The sequence below is a fragment of the Denticeps clupeoides genome, chromosome 8 (genome assembly GCF_900700375.1).
Source record: "Denticeps clupeoides chromosome 8, fDenClu1.1, whole genome shotgun sequence".
Lineage (NCBI taxonomy): Eukaryota > Metazoa > Chordata > Actinopteri > Clupeiformes > Denticipitidae > Denticeps > Denticeps clupeoides.
In genome coordinates this window covers 755633-776634 of record NC_041714.1, presented here as the reverse complement: position 1 = coordinate 776634, position 21002 = coordinate 755633, and the positions used below count along the sequence as shown (strand labels likewise).

The 21002-nt window shown below is 43.0% G+C and overlaps 1 protein-coding gene across 1 annotated transcript in view; it reads right to left on the bottom strand.

The window, feature by feature from the left end:
• camkmt (calmodulin-lysine N-methyltransferase) overlaps window positions 1-21002 on the bottom strand; it is an 83979-nt gene that overhangs the window by 17030 nt on the left and 45947 nt on the right. The window contains exons 4-6 of the mRNA XM_028988244.1: window positions 5747-5807; window positions 4140-4194; window positions 2050-2113 (exon numbers count right to left, since the gene is read on the bottom strand). Of these exons, the coding sequence (XP_028844077.1) occupies window positions 2050-2113; window positions 4140-4194; window positions 5747-5807 (180 nt within the window). The remainder of the gene's footprint in view (window positions 1-2049; window positions 2114-4139; window positions 4195-5746; window positions 5808-21002) is intronic.

The window sequence follows — 21002 nt, the reverse complement described above, 5'->3', positions numbered from 1 at the left end:
CTATTATCTCAGTGACTAAACTGGATAATAGCTGAAGAAACAGGAGGCAGTCGGGCTCACGGATCCCAAACAGGTGTTAACGCAATCTGCACAATGATCACATGGGAGCAATCCAATCACCCAATGACATGCATGCAGCTCAGTTGGAAAGTGTTCTGGACTGGCTTACACTGGCCTCACTGCATTATCTGACTCACAGAGCAATCACCTTAATTAATTAAAATAAAAAGGTCAATCAAAACAAGAACAATCAATCACATAACAGGATCAAATAGTTCCACATGCAAGTCCCCCGTTAATGCAAGGCTGAAAAAGGGTTATAAGGTGCTGACCCCAGTAAGAGAGCACACTGACATTAGAGGCACAAAGTGAAGGGTCCCACCATCTGTGGTACAGGCTTGGTGCTAATCCCACTTCAGGAAATACAGTTTAACCTCACAGGAACAGAAAATACCTTCAGCTTACTGCTGATTTACTAACTGATTCCACCTATTTCTGTTGCGTGCATAACCCGTTTGACAAGGAGCAGCATCCTGTAATCAGAGCGTCCCCACAACAAGCCACTTAAGGAAAATTATCCTTGCAGTATGTGAACCATACCCCTCTCTGCCTACACTGTATAAACCCAGATCTGAGGTTTGCTTGTTGTGTTCACTTACAAATACACAACAAAGAGGCTAAAAAGTGCAATGAACATCTGAAAATCCATGAAAGAAGTGAAAAATTCAACATGAACAGAAGTAAGCACATGTAAAATGATGTACTCTGCTCAATTTCTAGGTCACTATTTGTGTTTATATATAATTTGTGACACTAACCATGTTCATTAAACAATCAAATAAATAAATAAATCTGTTCTCACATCATGCAGGAAGAACATGAATAATTAGGTGGAATTAAGCCATAATATACTAAGAATACAAGAATACTAAATAATATTTTTTTTTTTGTTACTGGACTTTTAATCAACTTGTTAGCAGGATAGTGTAATTCATATTGGCACTGAAAGAAAGATGTTTTTGGTTACATTTACTATATGAAAAAAATAAACAGTGCAGTTTTTAATGCTAACACATCATAGACTCCACTGTTCTATTATATTTACACTATTTATTTATTATTTATATATCAGTTCTATTCAGTCTAGAACTGAGTTAATCTCATAACGTAACTGTGTATATGTAATCTGCACCATGCTGAACATCCCTCAGTACAGAAGGAATAGACCTGAGCAAAGCTGAATGTTGAGAATGTGTCCTCCTGGCAGGCGAACAAACCAAAAAAAGAAACGATTATCTGTCTACACACTCTCTTCCTCCATTTTTTTCCCTTCTGTCCCTTTCTTTAAACAAACCCCCCTCCAGTCAATGCAGGATTGTATGTGTTTCAGTCTGGCCCTCTGCTGACGCTATTGTCCCCACCGGCTGGAATATTCAGCCCGAGCCCTTTGTGACCACACTCACACTCTTCCCCACCAAATCTGCCGTGCAATTTGCCATGTTGTGCAGGCGCTCGGTGTGTGTCGTTGTCCTGCCTTTGTGCACTGGGCTCTCTTGCCTGTTGATTGTTCTCAGGCTGGGAAAAAGAGGCAGTGACATTTTGGGATGAGGGGATAGAAAGGAGGGTGGGCAGAGGTAGCTGTAATGTAGAATGTACCAAAACTTATGGCTCGAAAAATCTGGCACTGGTGTAGGTTCAACTGGAGGAAGAGTTCTAAGCAGTTTTTTTGTCATACAGAGTAAAAAGCATTGAAACAATTGAAATAAACATGTGATTAGTGGACACCACAAAAGCAAATGTAATAAAATTGGATGAAAACTGATCTCCATCTTTGCAGCAAGTCAGTTTCAGTGTGGCTAGCTAGCAGAATTAATAATAATAAAAAACATTCTTCAGAAACAGCTCAGGTATCAGAAACAGTTGAGGTATCTGTCTGTGTGTGGACACACACACACAGAAAGTTGCTGCACTCTATGAGATTATATAAAGATAAACTTAATTTCTATATAATGCTTAACCCAAGTAAGTGTGTGACTGTTTAGAGGATACTCTGGATGGCCTTCTCGTTGCCGTCTGACAAAACAACTTCTTTCACATCAGCAGATACAGCCACCTGAGAAAAAAAACAGAAAAAAAAGCAAAACACACACATTATGAGTACCCGGCGTAATAAGGATTGTTAAATTTAAATTTACTAAACCTAACCACAATCAAATGTTTATAATCACACACTGATCACACAGCTGATTGGTTGCATTTTTTCACCTTGTTCTAGGCAGACCAGCAAAATGTCATCACTGAAATGTCATGTAGTGTTAAGATTCTGACATTTTGTCCTCTCTATGATATAAGCACAAAACACACACACAGCACCTCTTTCTAATCAGAACCCCACCCCCATTTCCCGCATTCCTCCTTGTGTATCCCATCTCTTTTCCTCGTTCCATCTTCCTTTCTCTCTTTCGCTGCTCCTCTTTCTCCCATTTTATGTCTGCATTATTTTAATCATTCAATCAAATCAGTCAATACTTTTATCATTCCCGTTAGCCGGCCGCCTCTATCTTGCTATCACTCTGTTCAGTAATTGCATTGTGACAGGGGATGATGGCGGGCAGAGAGGCTTTCATTTACGGCTCGCCGTTTATCAGGCCAGGCATCGTGCGCTGCTGTCACTCCACACTCGGCGCCCGGCCTGCCTGATGCCCTTCATATAACTTTGCGCAGAGGACCGAGTGCTTTGTGTGCCTTGCCATTTCTATTTGTTTGGTCTCTCTTTTCTGCCTTTCTGGTATTCTGTTCACTTTTTATTGGCGCAAGGATGTGGCTGCTGCAGTGTGTGTGTGTGAGAGAGAGAGAGATAGAGTGAGAGAAAAAATTTATCAGCAAAAGAGGACATTTGTGTCAGTGTATTTCTTTGTGAATGTGAAGATAGGTACTTATGTGTGTGTGTGTGTGTGTGTGTGTGTGTACCTGTGTGTCTGTGTGTGTGATAAAAAAATGGCACATTGACGGCTCTATCAGATGTCAGTCAGGTGACATCTGCTCAGTCAGGTGACAGCGTGCTCCCACTGACAGGCAGCAGCACCAAGCACCGCAGCACTGTGTCCCAAACACACACCACACCAAGAAGGTGCACTGTATAAAATATATAAATGCATATAAAATAATCACAGAATATCTCAAATGGGAGGAAGAGAGGAGAGGGGGAGAAAGAGGAAAGGAGGAGTAGAGAATAGGTGAGGAGGAGAGGAGAGGAGGAGAGAAGTGGAGGAGAGGAGAGCATCACCAGGCTGCAATGTCACAGCGCAGGATATTGACTCTGGAGAGATAAAGCCCATGGCTCCTCTGAAGGCACAGCGGATCGATGGGACACTAACGCCCGTCGATGTGGAGGAGCTCTTAAGACCTCCGCTAACAATCCCCAACCTGTCAAACCTACACCCTACACACTTACACAGGCAGTGTGTAAGGATGTGTGCACGACGATGGTCATTTTTACATGGCTTAATTTTTTTCTCTCTCTTGTGTGTTTATTGGTCTGTGCTAGTGTAATGGTCTGGGCCTGATTTTCATAGTTATGTAGCACTTTGGGATTGTTCTCTAATGCCAAATTAAACACAGCAAGCATAACACACGGTGACCAAAAGAAATTAGTCCTCTGCATTTAAGGGTAGCCATGAAAGGTGCCCAGGAAAAAAAAGGTGCCCAGGGGGAAAAAAAAAAAAAAAAAAAAAATATATATATATATATATATATATATATATATATATATATATATAGAGAGAGAGAGAGAGAGAGAGAGAGAGAGAGAGAGAGAGGGGGGGGGGAGCATTGTGTGGGGATGGCACCTTGACGTTTCAGGATTTGAACCTGCAACCCAGGCAGGAACCTGTACGCATCTTTTCTACAAGACCCCCTGTACATGTCAGTGGAAATAACAATGATCTTAGAAGTCTCAGGAAACTGTAATTAAAGAATTCTGATTGCAGAAAGGTCGCATTTGCAAACACACCCCACATTATATATTTTCTAAAAAAAATATCCCCCTCCTTCAGTAAGTGTGTGTAACAGTGAGTCTGGGGTCATGACCAAAATGGTCCTTCTAAGAACGAATATGTGATTGTGTGTGTTTTACTTACCATAAGACCAGCAAGGCACGTCATCCCTCCGCCAAGCTCACACACAGACAGGCCGCTGAGTGAGTGAGTGAGTGAGAGAGTCAGAGATACACACAGATACACACAACCAGTGGCTAATAGCATTGCTGATAATGGCGGTTTATGAGTGTATATAAGAGCGCAGCGTCAGGAGGCGTGTGTGTGATGGAACAGTGCCTGGCTGCTGTGCCTCCACAATGCTGCTAATTAAGTGTGGATACATCGTCGCAGTGGGGAGGTGCCATTGATTGGAATACTATTCCAGCAGATTCATTGATCCCCCCCCTCACTCCCTTGCTCCAGTTTGCAGAGGAAGTGGGTGTCTTTAGGAAGCAGAGTGGCATTGTCCTTTTTCCTGTTGGAAATGCAGCTTTAGGGAGTGAGAAAAAATTAATAGGGATCCCCACAGGGCTTGTTTTATTGAGTGTGCACACACACACACACACACATGCACACACACTACAACAACACAAAGATGAAAAGCACATGAAACCATGAGGAAAGGATAAAAATCTCAATGTTTCACAAACTAACACCCAAACAGACACACAGATACACACATAGTAACTCCAGAATATATCTAGGTTAAATATCACTGTCTCACACACACAGACACACAACTACACAAACACATACTGATGAAACACAAAACCATAAAGCAAGTTCCAGTACATATAGTGTCTTTCAGACACACAGCTGAAGGAGCACACACACACACACAGACACAATTACTAATGCAAAGCTTGAGAGTTAAAGAAAAATCCCTTCATCAATCTCCCCACCCGCCCTCCCTCTATCTCTCTGTCTGTTGAGCAGATTAGCCGTGTCAGGGCCACAACTCTTTTCTCTGTCTTGATATGCAACCTTCCCCAATGAAGCGTGATGCGAAAAAAAAAAAATCAACAGTGAAGTGAGCCATTGTTGTGGGAGAGGGTGGAAAGCGCAATTAAAAATTAAACGTTCTCAGCGAGGCTGGTATGAGCCGCAGGCAGGACAAAGGCCCAGTGACAGGTAGCTATTTGGCTGTACAGTTGCCGAGTGCCGAAAAAGGAGGGAAAACTAGAGGGATGCGGTGAAAAGCCCGGAGCTCTCGGTAAATTGGCTTGTTTTTTTATCCTCTTTCATCCTCCTCTCTTTCTCTTGGGCGCGCTCCATCTCTCTCTGTCTCTGTGGAGAGCGGTTGATAACAGGCCTGGGAGATAGCGTGAGGGTGACAATCTCAGCTGACAAAGACAACAGTCACACATAGGACCCCCGAAATAAGGCAGGCAGACAGGAGACAGTGAGGACCAAGAGTTTTACTATGAGCCCACACACACACACACACACACATATTTACACAGGACCGCCGTAGGGCCTGCGCCCATCTGCATTCTCTCTTTCTGCCTCTCCCAGCCCGGCTGACCTTCACTGCGCCGCTGGAATCGATAAGCTGCTCTTCCTCACTCCGCCTCTCCAGCGGGAAAAAAAGGAAATCAAAGGGGCTGCGTGCTGCCCTGAGTGCAAATCAAAAGCCCCTCTCGCCTTTCAGCAGGCCACAAACCCGCCACCAATGCCACAGAGAGACACAGACAAGAAGCGGCACTGACCTGAACATGTGACGCTTCTTAAGGCAGTAGTGTGCCATGACTTCTTCTGAAGGCCAGACACCTAGAAGAAGAGAGAGAGTGAGAGAGAGAGAGAGGGTGATTATCACTGGATACAGGCTCACTAGCTTATCACCTACAGTCAGACCACACTCCTTCTGCTAGGTAGGGAAGTGCCATAAATCTGCTATTGTCTCCTTTTCTCACAGACACACGACGTCTGGCAAAGGAATAAGTAAACACTCATTTCAATAACCTTCAGCACAGCTGCTGTCAGTCTTTGATGCATCTCTGTGGCCCTCCCTCTGCACCCCACTGAACGTGTGAGTGTACAAGCCAGCATACGTGCGAAATGTTCGATGTGTCCCCGTCCACTTAAATGAGTGTGTGCTGTCTATTTGTACCAGGTGCACTGTGTTATCGTCTCGAAGACTCAGTGTAGACAAGGGATATCCAATTGACGAGGGGGAGGAGGTGAGGAGGACAAGCAGTCCAGTCAATATAATAAGCAGCTTATGGCCCCCAGGCAGCCCCTCTCTGCTGGACCTCAGCCCACCTCTGCCTCCCTCCACACAGCTGCCCAGATTAGCTCAACCAAGAGCAATTTAATCATGCTTATTGATAAAACGTCAAAGTATGGCTCTGCCCTTAAATAAAGGAATGCCAGCTGCGTATTTGGGGAAATGTTGCATCGCCATGCAGGGTTGGGACCGGTGACAGAGACTGCAGACAGGATTTAGCTAAAGTGAAAGGTGTTGATAAAAATCATTTAAAGGGGGAAAAAAACACGACAACTGGAGGTCAGGGGAAGTAAAGGAAACTTCAAAACTTCAATTACACGATCTACTGTAAAACTCTCAAATAACAGCTTGATAACTATCAAATATGGAATCACATGTAATAGAGCATATAATAGAGCACTTTATTAAATTAAGAAATTACTGAGTAAAGCTTAAATGAGTAAAATCTGACAACTAAGAACATCAACAATAATTGCTCATGCACAATCATTGGACCAAAAAGAAAACTTGGGAATACACAGATTTAAAGGTTTAATTGATTAGGAGAGACTGTCGTGCATCAAGGTACACTTTATTATTGTTTCCATATGCACACCTGTATTACAGACTTGGATATCTATAATTAGACGCAGAAGTAAATTAATAAGGTGTGATTAGGGTTTAGCAGCATTTAGCAATAGAAAAGTACATTTTGTGAACAATACATTCATTTAACCTATTTATTTACCTGAGTGAAGTGTAAACATGCTGCAGCCAGCTGATTTGTTATTTGTCATTATTAGTTATAGTTGCATGTTTTATATTGGTCCAACTGGGGATGTAATTTGTCAATAGCCACACCAATTTAAACAAGATGCCATCTCTGCCTGCTCTGCAGTCATTCTCCAAAAAATTCACATCAACAAGGCAACAACAGAGCAGCAGTCACCATCATACTTACTAAGTTCCTACCACTAATAAGCAAAGGCGTGAATGCATGTGTGCATACCAGGACAGAGGTCGAGCTGCACTACAGGAAATGAGCAGCTCATGAGGCTTTTCCGGATTACTCGGCATGTAGATAATGAAATCATTTCTCACCTTCAATTACAAGATGAGAAAAGCATTTTTCTACAGCTTGCTGTCAGCGCCAAACTCCTCATCGTCATCATCCTTATTGCACTAATGCTGAGCTGTCTGAGGTATGAAGAATGAATCAGGACAATATGTAACATAACTACAACACACAACGGGAAACAAGACAAGGGAAGTTCTGACCACTAGTAGCATGTTTTCACAAGGACCAGTAGGTTACATAGTAGTTCCTCCGCTAAATCAGGTGAAAAAACATGACCCCCCCCCAGTTGGAAAACCTCCTGGGTTTATTTAGAAATACATATCTTAACCAGTGATGGGCAATGTATGCAAATACTCAAAATACCCAAGGTAAAATTTAGACTGTTAAACTTACACTTGAGTGAAAGTACAATAGAATTGAACTTCAAATGTAATCAAGTATAAGAAGTGTTTTTGTAGCAGAAATAATTTTATGTGAAGAGACTGTTCACACAGAAATACTGTTAATAGAATGTCATTGATTCCTCACTCATTGTATTTAAATGTTCATAATCATGAAACAATGAAGGCAAAATATTTCCAACAGCATGAACATTGGTTTTAGTTAAAGATTTAAATAAAGTTTAGTTAAATTCTTTAGTTAAAATTTAGAAAGACCTCGAATCAAACACTGGTTCACAATGTTATGTTTCCCCAAAGAATGCTAAATTGAACCTCTCTGTGCATGAACATAAACTGGCCAAAACAGATTTACTATAATAGGAGCCACTGTAAATTCGGAAGAAATACATGCTCGTCACAACTGCATATGTGTTAATATTTCTGTATTTCAGTCATGTACTTCCACACAGTGTCAGGAGCAGTTTGCTTCTTATTTTTCACATTTTCATTGACTGGACATATGACTTAGAAATGTAGTGCAATTATATTATTTTTTTGCAAGAATCATAAGCAAAATCTTTTCCCTATTCTTCTAATCCTAACCTTGAATGTGTGGGTATCATGTGTGCAGTTCTCCCTACTGATAGAAGCGTTTTCTGAATATATGCATTTTAGTTTCACCCCCAAACAAAAAGAAAAGGTGTCAAAAGTGCACAATATTGGAATATTTATGAAATCACAAACTTAAATGGGCCCGAGAGCCAAAACAGAACAGCACTAGCCCAACAACTTGCTTTATTTAAATGCCACTATTGTCATGTTTCTAACAGCTGTTTATCCATATATTGTGAGCCATAACATGGTCCCATGTTTATGATCTGTGAAAGTGAAAGTGAAAGTGAAGTGATTGTCACATGTGATGCACAGCACACGGTGCACACAGTGAAATTTGTCCTCTGCATTTAACCCATCACCCTGAGTGAGCAGTGGGCAGCCATGACAGGCACCCGGGGAGCATGGTAGACTCATTGGAGTCTGCCAGCAGAGTAGCTTTAGGTTGAACAAGCAAACCTTAAGTTCTCTGTCTTATTTTTTCCATTGCTGTGCAAGCAAAATGTTGGCTGTGCCTTTTCGATAGGTCACACTTGTGTAAAGTGAAGTGACTTTCATTATGATACACTGCAGCACAGCACACTTGCACACATAATGTGTCCTCTGTTTTTAACCCATCACCCTTGGTGAGCAGTGGGCAGGAATGACAGGCACCTTGGGAGCAGTGTGTGGGGACAGAAGACCCGGGTTCGAATCCCACTTACTACCATTGTGTCCCTGAGCAAGACACTTAACCCTAAATTGCTCCAGGGAGACTGTCCCTGTAACTACTGATTGTAAGTCGCTCTGGATAAGGGCGTCTGATAAATGCTTTAAATGTAAATGTAAATGACAGTTGCACGTCAGTGTCACCTTGGTGGATCGGGATTCAAACAGGCAACCTTCTGATTACAGACCGGTAGACCGCTACTGACCCTAGGGCACAAGCTAAACATAATTCACAAATTTAAAACTAGATAACTCTCAATATGTAGGTATGAAAATTAGCACATATAACAAAGTCAACACAGATGAGCAACCAGGACTAAAAATACCAGTACACTTACAGTCCCTAACAAAAGTCTTGTGGCTTGTTTCAAATTGACCTCAAGTGCCGCTGAAATATATTTCTAATCAAAAAATTTTTTACAAGCATACAAGGATTTGAGCGTTTGTTGACTCGAAAATCCAAGGCCAGCCCATTTTCCACTGCAGCCGAGCTCCACTAGACCTGGTCAGCTGAAGTCCCTGTGTCAACCAGAACAGTTGTTGGATTCTCTCTCGAAATGGCCTCCATGGTCAAATCAGTGCCCATAAACCAGCACTAAACAAAAGACAATTGAACACTGATGACAATTTAATATATATAAAATTATCATCATTTAAATTGTCATCAATTTATATATATAAAAATTGGTGAAAAGGACGAAATACAACCCACATTCAGCTATCCCATATCTACTGACCCAATCAAGCGCGTGTTCTCACTTTGCTGAAGGGCCATCCCTAGTGCCAGTAAAATAAAAGGCATCTCCCACAGGTGTAAATGCATATGCCCTTTCGCTAGAGAGGACTGCTCGCAGGTAAAGTGCTGAGAATCTTCTACAGCAAGTGGTGAGAGACCGGCTGATCCAGGAAGTTATAAAAAGAAGTCGATATTCCCTGGAGTGTTCCAGCGAAGCAAAAACATGGAGTCCTGATGTCCACCTGCAGAGAGCTTTGGCCACAGTGCTGCCTGCTAACTGTGTTGAACTTGTGACCTCGTGAACTTTCGGAAAAGTGCAGTGGGCTGGCTAATCCAGTGCGATTGGAAGCTGATAATCAGCTGAGTCGGGATGAGCCAGCAGCTGCCTGGCTTTAGGTCACTTGCCACAAAATTCCTTTCCCACTTCTCTATCAACCCTGTCTTGAGAGGGGGGCTAAGTCCTCTGACATCATCAGCTTATGGTCAAGACATACTGACACTAGACTGAGGTGAAGAAACCACAAAGAGGGGGCAAGAACGTTCTTGTGCCATAACCTCTCAACTAGGGTCAGAGCTCTTCCTTCGCTTATGGTGGATGAGTTAAGGCCTAGGATATGGAGCGCTGATCCGAGATCAGCTGTCACTGATAGAAAAGGGGTGGTCAGTTTTAGGCCTCATCAGTGCTGAGTTCATTTCAGGATAGGTGGAAAGATAGAGAGTGTGTGTGTGTGTGTGTGTGTGTGTGTGTGTGTGTGTGTGTGTGTACTTGTGCCAGTCAGCCCTCCCCCTTGCCTGCGGCGAGCCGACCAGCCAAGCTTTCTCCAGATGATCTCCACGTTAAGCATGGCCTCGGATAATTCTTAAGCCTCCTCTATTTCAGATCCAATAATGGATAAGAGTGCATTTCAGCATGATCAACTGCCAATCTGTTCCCTCACACCGCTAGTTTACTCCCACTCAAGATTACAGGGAAAATACACACACACTGTGCATAGACACTCACAGACCTGGACTGAAGGAACACTGATGCAATTGTGAGTTGGTTATGACCCCCCAAAAAATAATAGCTGAAACTGCTGCTGCAATATCTGAGTTTTCCTGAGAGTGTCTGTGAGGCGAGGCGTGGGTTCATACCCCACCACTGCCACCAAATGTGATCTACAACATGCACCACATAGTCAAAAAGTGCACACACTTTTTGCAGTGTACAAAAGTAAACTAACACAGGTTGCTAAAGGATTCAGCAATGATGTTTGAATGTAGATTGTTACTTCTGATAGACTACACATGTAAATGTGGACAGGATTTAGTTCCATACATGGTGGTCAGCAGTTATGCAAGGCTCTGCTGTTGACAATGAACAGCAATTATTCTGAGCCACTGGGCCGCCTCTGCCTACTGCTTCACTGGATCTGTATCAAAAGTCAAATGCTTTATTTGAAGAAGTACTGGGCAAAGAGCCCCTGTGGAAAAGCCAGAAGAGTCAACAAGGTGTTTTGAGAGTTTAGGATGAAGCTGTCGCCAAATACACATCCAATTAGAGAGATTCCACACTGGGGACAGTATGTACATCTCCGACAACTGATTTCAATGTTACTCATAATCTGAGACCCATCAACACTTTGAACCCACTCTGTCAATGAATGAGGGAGAAAACCTGAACACTGACCCATTTACATTTACAGCATTTATCAGACGCCCTTATCCAGAGCGACTTACAACCAGTAGTTACAGGGACAGTCTCCCTGGAGCAACTTAGGGTTAAGTGTCTTGCTCAGGGATACAATGGTAGTAAGGGGGATTCGAACCCGGGTCTTCTGGTTCATAGGCGAGTGTGTTACCCACTAGGCTACCCACTAGGCTACTACCACCCTGGGGACCCTTCTGCTTATGTAGATGGGTGAGGTCTAAATGTGGAGTTGGATGGTAAGGCTCTGGTTGCTCGACAACAAGACATATGTCCAGCTATTTGTATTGGTGATCTTTACCAGTTTGTCAGTTTGTCCTGAAAACACTCAAGGTGTTGGTTCTTGAAACACAGAAAGGGTTCATAATGTCCCATGATAAGGGTCCATGATGTTTCAGGAAGGTCAGGGGACTTTACCCTTCAATTACAGTAGTGATGTAAACATTAGGTCAGATCTGAAATATTGTCCCAAGTTGTCCATAGCTCTGGACAATTCCAAGACGCGTATCCGTACATAGTTGCGTTGTTAATGTTTGTGCTGATATACTTGCGTTCGTAATGTGTGTAATAATCTGTGGTGTTTACTCCTTACCACCAGGGGTCAGTGTCAAGGCTGCAAACTAAATAAATTAATGAATAATTTGTTAACTGTTGAGTGCAGGTTTTGCAACACTGCCCCAATAAACCTATGCAGGTATTGCATACATATCCATAACCATATCCATTCCGTACATTTTTGAGTATGTGCATAAAAACGCAAAGAATGCAGGATATGGACCGCGGCTGTACGTATGTGTGTAGTTAACAGAAAGTATATTTCTGCCTTAATATTTGAAGGCTGGTAACATTTTCTGAAGACTGGGCCTAGAACATATGACACCCAGCCAACCACAGTGCCAAAACACTGAACATATCAAACCTATAGCGAGGTAGCTTCAGTAGAAGCTAAGGAACCTTCAGTTGGACTCAACACTTAACTAGTTACTGGAGCACATGACTAGTCAGCGATGGGTCAGACAGTACTGGAACAAGGTGCAAGAATTTGAAATCGATTAGTGCATTTAATTTAAATGCAGTGCAGTTAATTTATTCAGGACACACTGGTCAGCTGACAATAAAAAGCATTTAATTTGATCTAGTATATAGCCTCAGGCTGCTCCAGAATGGCAAGAAAAGCAGCTAGAAAAGGACATTTATAGAAACGGACCAAAAAAGATGGCAAGAATTTGTCAACTTTGTTAAAGTAGCAAACAAAGAACCTTTCTGGGAAGATCTACAAAACGTACAACAGACTACTGCCTTGACACAAACCATTTATGAAGATTATGTTAACATTTTTACACCCCACCATAACACAGGCAAACACTGTCTCTCCTCACATATGAGAGTGTTTTATTTTTCTTTCCTATTTTTTAAGCAAAAATAAATAAATAGTGGTGCTCTACAGAGATAACCGCCTGCACTCTCCATAAACAACTTTTTGGATTAGGGTGCAACGGTGTGTGTGTGTGTTTGTGTATAATGCACAAGGCTATCTCTGCGCATTGGTCTGGTGTTGTCCCCGCTCCTGGCAGACATCTCTGCTCCTCTGTTTATCCCCCGCCCCTGATAGCCTACTTATCAGCATCCAAATGCCACGCTGGAGGAATCTCATCTGCTGCTCTGGCTGTGGCCGCCTCACGACCAGCTAATAGATATATCAGGGCTCGGGCTAGGTGCTAAGCTCCACAGATGAGTGGGTACAGGGACTCATTGATTGATTAGCATAGGGAGAATGGCTCCGTCGCTGACAACCCAAGATTACGCCTCAGCTGCTGCTTAAATTGCTTACTTCTCCGGCGAGCACGGCTTCCAAATTACAGCCCTGTCACCTGGGCTCTCTCTATTTGGGGAATGTTAATGTATATAAACAATTAAAGTAGCAAGAGAGAGCGTGAGCATGAAGAGGAATAAGGTAGAGGGAGGCAGACAAGAAGATGGAGACAGGATGTAATAGGAATGGTTAGCGTGAGATATAATGCATGTTTTCCTCACTTGTACCTTCCTCTGCCTGGGAGCATCAGCCTCTGGGTTACACCTGCAGCTTAGTTGATACGGGGCTACATGAGGTTGGTTAGGGTGGGGGGTTGGAATGGGGAATGCTATGCTATTTGACGTGTGTGTGTGTGTGTGTGTGTGTGTGTGTGTGAATGCCCCTCGTATGTGTGACCAGTTAGATGGTGTAGCCTTGCAGGTGTGTGCTGCATGCTGATAATATTGCAACAGTTGACTACTGATGTAGAAGTCTGTGTGAAGGTTGGAGTTTGTGAGTGAAGAAAGATATGGACACTCAAATTCTGTAACTATGACAACACACTGCTGTGAAGTCATCCCTCCACAGGGCAGTGGTACAGTCATACCTGCATCATCATCCACCCCCATCAGCCCAATGTTGAAGGATATGGAGAGAAAGACAGACTAAAAAATCCACCCTAAGCAACAGACAAGACAACAACAGACAAGCAATAGACACACACAGACAACAGAGCCCAAATCATTTGTACATTCATGTCTGATGGTATATAAGAAATGCTGAGATTTGTTTCTGGCTGTGAAAATCTGTCATTTCTCCGCAATATTCCCTCTAATTGCAAAAACTTAAGACAGCATGCTATTTCAGCATTCTAAGTTTTTAAGAAAAACACACACTCGTATACACACATGTCTGCTGTGGCCTGTAGCGCAAGTGTTTTTCGAGGTGCATGCATGGTGCAGTGGGAACATATGCTGTGTGTAGCACCACGTTAGGCCTGGAGAGCGCTGGCTGCCTCTCTCTCCCACCCTTCCTCCCTCCCTCTCTGGGTGCCTTCAGGGTGCTTCAGCTACCACCGCAGATGAATGTGGAGTGGTCCGACCGGCATGCTCAGGGGGACTTTTATTTAACCTGAAATGATTTCCTGTTTCAGCTCCCAGCACTTCCAGAAGCAATGTTGGCCTCATTGCCATGTCTCCTCTCTCCCTCTTCACTTCTCCCCATCTCTCTCAATGAGGGAAGGAGAGACAGAGGAAAGGAGAAAAAAATGAGAGTCGACAGGAATAAGTTAAAAAGCTTATCCACACGGGTCAGCTGTGACAGAACCTCTCCTTGCCAACAGGAGATGCCACTTTTTTCCTTTCGTTCAGGTGAAAAGATTAGTCCTTTCTTGTTTTTGTTTTTTTCCTCTAAATTCCCTCTTCACTCTCCCTCTCTTTCTTTCAACTGCACCACGGCACTACCTCTTTTCACATCTTGATGCCTTTTAAATGTCACTTATTTTACATGAGGTACTTTGTGGAGACAGGAATCAACAGCAATCAGGGCTATTATCCCCCCGGGGCGATCGCCGGGCCAGATGCATTACGACACCCTTCCTCCGGCTGGCCACTGATTTACCTCTGCGATTCACAGGGAATTAAGTGGCATTACAAGGGAAAAGGCTGGGCTGGAACAGCATGGGCAGACGTGCCGTTAGCGGCGGCCAAGGGGACCGTGGCAAGCGCTGCTCAGCCTTAAGTGAATTCGCTCGACAACGACCTAATCAAAGTGAAAGCCCTGGACACCGCGAAAAACCCGCGCCCTGGGGGGACAGAGGCCATTTAGTCCTTTCTGCTACATCCCAAGTAGCCACCTACCTCTCTTACACACACACACACACACACACACACACACACACACACACACACACACCTCCACCTCCATTCATATATACTCTCTGCGCTCTGAGGAGGTTTAAAGTGACAAGAGGATTATCCAAGCAGCTGGGCAGGTTCTCGGACAAATAACATGTCCTCTCAGGACCATCTGAGGAGCGAGACGCTCGCACTCTCACACGCAAGATGAAGCTGCATTTAAAATTTAGTTACACCATGAAAAAAATCATTATGTAGTGAACAATCTTCTGTCATCACCAGCTTTCCCAGTTCAGGTTAAATTGGTCACGCTTCCTCTATATTCCTTTCCTTAATTCTCCTTAATGGTCTCCTGCTCGGAAAGGTGAACAGATAAAATGCAATCACAATTTTTACATTCCACCATCTACGCTCCGCCAAACAGAGGTCTCAACATGACACCACTCAGTAGCACAAGCAGTCGGGGGAGTGAAAAGCTGGTGAAGAGCTCAGCTTGCACGGCGGTGTCGGAGCGTGACATCGCACGTTATCGCTTCATCCATCCCGACAGCCACTCGCAGCAGAGAGACAGCTGATGGTGACACTGCACGTCACGCTGCGGCTCATCGCCACGGTGCCCGTCACCACACTTCCGCCTCTGCTCCTCCCGTCAATGCGAGTGCAGCACCTAGTCTCACAGCGTTCCTGAAAAATGGGGGTAAATGCCCGGATCCTGATTTTCCACTCCATTCCCTTTCATGAAGAGAACACAGAGCTATCAAGACAAGGCCTGGGGGGGAAGGAGATACTCAAACTCTCTCTCTCTCTTCAGCATAAATGATCTTTAAAGATATGAAATGAAAGAGGGTTACATTTTTTCAGTGTAGGTCATTAGAATTATACTACACAATTAATCCCAGTATATCAAAAATCATTTTTAATTGCCATGGAACTTTACCGTTCCTCTGCATTTACATCTGAATAAAGTACAGCACATATTTTGCAGAATCAAACTGCACATAAGACCAGGCAACCCAAAGTAATTTCACACTGAGAAATGACCACTCAGAGCATAAATGTTTGCAAAAAGAAAAGGTGAGATATAACATGAGCTGTTTAATTTAAATAAATACATTAATATTACTAAAACGTCCATGTCAAGGAACTTTAAGGTTTATAAAAACACTAAAATGACCCCACGAACACGTCCATGTCAACGAGGCCTTTCCTCTCATCTCATTGACTTATTTGAAAACATTATGTGAGTAATGGAGAAAAATTGATGGGATGCATCTTGATGCATTGAGTGATTGAATCTAATTGAAACGCTGACATGATAATTGTAATCAATTCCAATTGTGAGACCAGTGAATGTTCCCATCTCTACTACAAACCTACTGACTCACACCTGGACCCACCAGGGATAGGGTACCAGCTGACCACAGGGCACACACACAGAAACCATTCACACACATTCGTACACACACACACAACCACAATTTAGCGTTACCAGTTCACCTTGGGTGCCTGCCTTTAAACAGCAGGAGGGAACCGCGATTCAGACTTACAATCACCTCTCAAATGTCCAATTTATATCTATATAAGTCACGTTTTTATAAAGAAAACAATATTCTTACAGATTCCGTGTGTAGCCCAAGACTATGGTACAGATCGATTTGAGCCTGTTCAGGACTCTTAAATATGACAGAAGAAAATACAACATGTCACAGCATGTGACAGAAGAGGAGAGAACCTGGCTTTGAGGTAGGCTGACCAGGAATCTGGCTTTGCATTGCAGTACACAGCATTTCAAACATTCATCCCACTTCCTCCATACTGAAATCCTGTCCTGCATTTCCCTTGGTGATGGCATCAGCATTGCATTTCACAGGAGGGCAGTGATGTGTCAATCAATCAATGCAGAACTTGTTAAATAAATCTATGTTTGTATGTGTGTGAAAGATATGTGGAGAACCTGTGAGATTTGTTGTGGAGTTCGTTCTCAGGAGAGTACATTTAAAACTCCTTTCTTATGAAGGTAAGATAATGGCTAAGCATAATAGTTTAGTTGATAGATTAAATTATATCGCGGATTAAGAGGTTTCATCATTCATTTTGTCATTTTGTCTGTTTTCTTCTGGTTACTCTCTGAGGCCATTTGGTGTAAGAAAAGGTGAAGTAATTCTCACCCCAACACCCATGATATTTGGGAGTTGGCAGAATGACCCACTACTGAATAGAACATGAATAGAGATGGACACACACAGACTTAGACACATTTAAGTTGATTTTCTTGTGAGTCATTTTACTATCTGGTCAAAGACTGGCCTCAAAGACTGCTCACCTGCACCACTCAGCAACAGAGCACTGTCAGAGAGGTGATTCTGACAACAGATCTGTGTGTGTGTGTGTGTGTGTGTGTGTGTGTGTGTGTGTGTGTGTGTGTGTGTGTGTGTGTGTGTGTGTGTGTGTGTGTGTGTGTGTGTGTGTGTGTGTGTGTGCACAAACATCACCGCTGGAGGAGGCAATCTTTTCTGATGTGAGTGCCAGAATTGATGTGGGTTAATTAATACAATTCTCACTATTCACACAGCAGCTCTGAGGACTAACAACCAGGGCTGCCTGTGAGGCAGAGGCTAAAACAGGGGTCCTTCAAAACAGGTGGCCAGTGATATGCCCATGTGGCTGGGACTGCCCCAGATGTGCCAGTCCCTAAACCAGCCCCCAGCATCTCATTAAGCAGATGAAGAAGCAGGCTGAGGAAAGCAAGAGGATGAGGGGGGCTTCTTCCTCCCTGAGGGTTGCTCCCCACCTCTCCCGCCCTGTCAGCCCCTGAGGAATCCAGTTAGGTGCATTTATGATTATGTAGGCTGAGGAAACACCAGCAGCTCAGGGGCGGGAGCTTTAAGACACAAGAAGATGAACTGAACTGCTTAGAAAGACAACTCATTTCAACAGATTCTAATTAAAATACTCAACTACAGTGGGTAAAAAATTCCCAGTTAGGTTCAGGACACAAGACCAATTTGAAAAGTGTCACTCAATAAAAGTAGATTAAAACACAATAGAATATAGAACAACTGTCCAAAAACTGCAGTAGCACTGGCAGCATAAAGGGACAGGGCAACTGGACAGAAGAAGTGTAAAATTATTAATTCCTTGTTTCAACAAGGCAACATTGTCATGGAATAGTTTTTTATGGATACATAAACTACTGTTTTGGGTTTTACTGTTACCCTTAAAAATGTGTGTTCTTTGGATTGGGAAAAAAATGTTGGGTTCATCAAATGTTTGGTAGCCGGAAACTTATGCGATTGATGGAAGAGCTGCATACGTGTAGAGAAGAACTTAATCATCAACTATTCTTCAAAGCTTCATTCGTTTCAAAGAAGCAATAAAACAAAACAATTGTTTGAAAAAATCAAACTCATTTAAAGCCTTTTTTCATGCACATCTCTAAATGTCCATACAGATTTAAAGGTCCCCTTTCATGAAAATTTCATTTTGTGATATCATTTAACATTAATTAGTTCCCCTAGCCTGTCTATGGTCCTGCAGTGGCTAGAAATGGTGATAGATGTGCTTTGGCCATTCTGCTATGGCGTTCAGATAGCAGCAGCTCAGCCAGTCTGGAATTTGTCCCCTTACGTCATCATATAGGGAAAGGTTACCTCCCCTTCCTGCTTTGTCCGCCTAGAGAATTACCCACCCCTCACCTAAAACATTATCTCCACCAACCGTCATGTCTTGAAAACATGCAAAGCATTGCAGTTGCACGGCGATTGGATGTGAAAATAAGTTTATTTTTTTAGTTCTAACACACACACATGCACACACACTGCACAAAATAAAATGGAAAAAGAATGACAAGCTTCATCAGGGCTCATAGTTTTGTAACTTAAAATCTATAGAAACCAAATGAGAATTGCTGGTGTCTTCCTCTTGTAAGTCCTTTTGGATAAAGCGTCTGCTAAGTAAAGTAAAGTAAAGTAAAGTTCTGTCACGTGAGAACCAATGGGTTAATTTAATTTTTTTTTTTAAAAACATAGAGCCTGTTTGCGGCAAACACTGTGGTTGGTGAATGGTGTTGATTACTTAATTTCCATGAATGCCCCCTCACTTCTATAGGCTGCTCTCCTCCTCTTTATCATTAGCTTTGTGTGACTGGCTAAAAGTGGCTGTAATTCTGCACCATGGATGAATTTTGGAAAGAGACATCAGATAGTTTATAGAACCACAAAAAAACAATTCATAATAGTGGACCTTTAAATTATGTGCATAACAATTCAGTTTTGAATGAATAAGCTTCAATGAGCTTTTGGTTCATATGAGGTCAGGTCCGAACATAAGCAGTGACACAAATTAGAGTAATTATGAGTAACGATGCACGATTTTCATATATTTCTTCAGTTTGCATAACCTTTCTTTTTTTAATTCACTTTGTTTTAAACTTTGTTTGTAATAAAAGCCTGTCTAATTTTCAGTCAGAGTAGGTAAGGTTTAAGCAAGTGTGTGGGTTTTACAGCACTCTCGCGGAGGCACTTCTGAAAACATGTACCTGAAGGCAGATTTCTGCTCTTTTATAATACAATAGGATGAACCGACTGACTGAAAAACAGACATTTAAATATCACAGGGTCAAGTCAGCGCACAGCTTCCAATGCGCACGTACACAGGCACAGTTCCGAATCTGATCCTCGCTTATGTACACACACAGGGGAATACGCTGACTCGTGATAATTAGTGGTAATTACCAACCTTGGTTTAATTGTGCTGGGTAATAAGGCCAGGTTCTTGCCAAGTAAAACAGCTTTTCACAGCACAAGCGCAAACAATGGGACTGATAAGTGGCGGGTTGAGCTTGGTGGAAAATGGTGGACTGGGGCATGAGGTGGAGAGACACGTGTGAGGGAGGTGTGTGTGAGCACCGGAGACGGGCATGTCAGTGTATCCGTATGAAGATATATAGTGAGTGTGTGCAGGTGACCGAGCAAGCATATGTCAATGTTTCTGTGTGTGAGTGAGTACAAGAATTTTTTCAAAGAAACAAAATGAGAGACACACATACCCTTGTATGTGTGTCCCTTGTATATGTGTATGTATGCATTCATGAGATAAAGGAAGGGAAAGGGAGAATATGAGTATATGAGTATGAGTGTGTGTGTGTGTGTGTGTGTGTGTGTGTGTGCGTGTGTGTGTGTGTGTGTGTGTGTGTGTGTGTAGGGTAATGAACACTCTCTTCTCTCAGCCTCGTATCATCTCACTAACCCTGGCAGTGAGCAGCAGCAGCTCGGGCACAGAGACGGTGGCAGCAGTGTGACGGACAGGCGCCATTGTTCGGGCCATCTCGTATCTCTGGGCGACGCGTTGCCGTGGTGCTCTTGTCGCCGTGACACCGATGGACTGAAATGAAGAGAGCTCATCCCTCCCACTCAATTACTGACCCTGACAGCTCGCCATTGTCTGTTCGCCTCTATCATTAATGTCACTTATGAACTACTGTGCCATTTATATATAGAACAGTCTACTCAGCCTGCTCACAGAGAAAGCACCTTCACACACTCTCTCAAACAAGCATTCACACACACACACACACACACACACACACACACACACACAGAAAAGAGCTTTTCTCTCTGGTCAGGCACAAACATGTGCATTTTAACACTCACAGCCCACACAGAGGACACTCTTGCACAACATGTGCACCTCAACACACAGCAGACCCCAACTTAAAGTTCACACACACACACACACACCCACATAAACATAACAGAATTCTCATGTGGTGTTCTATCAAGTCACCCCATTTAATCTCATTAATCACCTCATAAATTCTGTCACACACACCAACATATACATGCAGTAGCATTTAAAACAATGGGAGGACTGAGGACTGGGACACTGTATATCTCATATCCAGGGACAAGC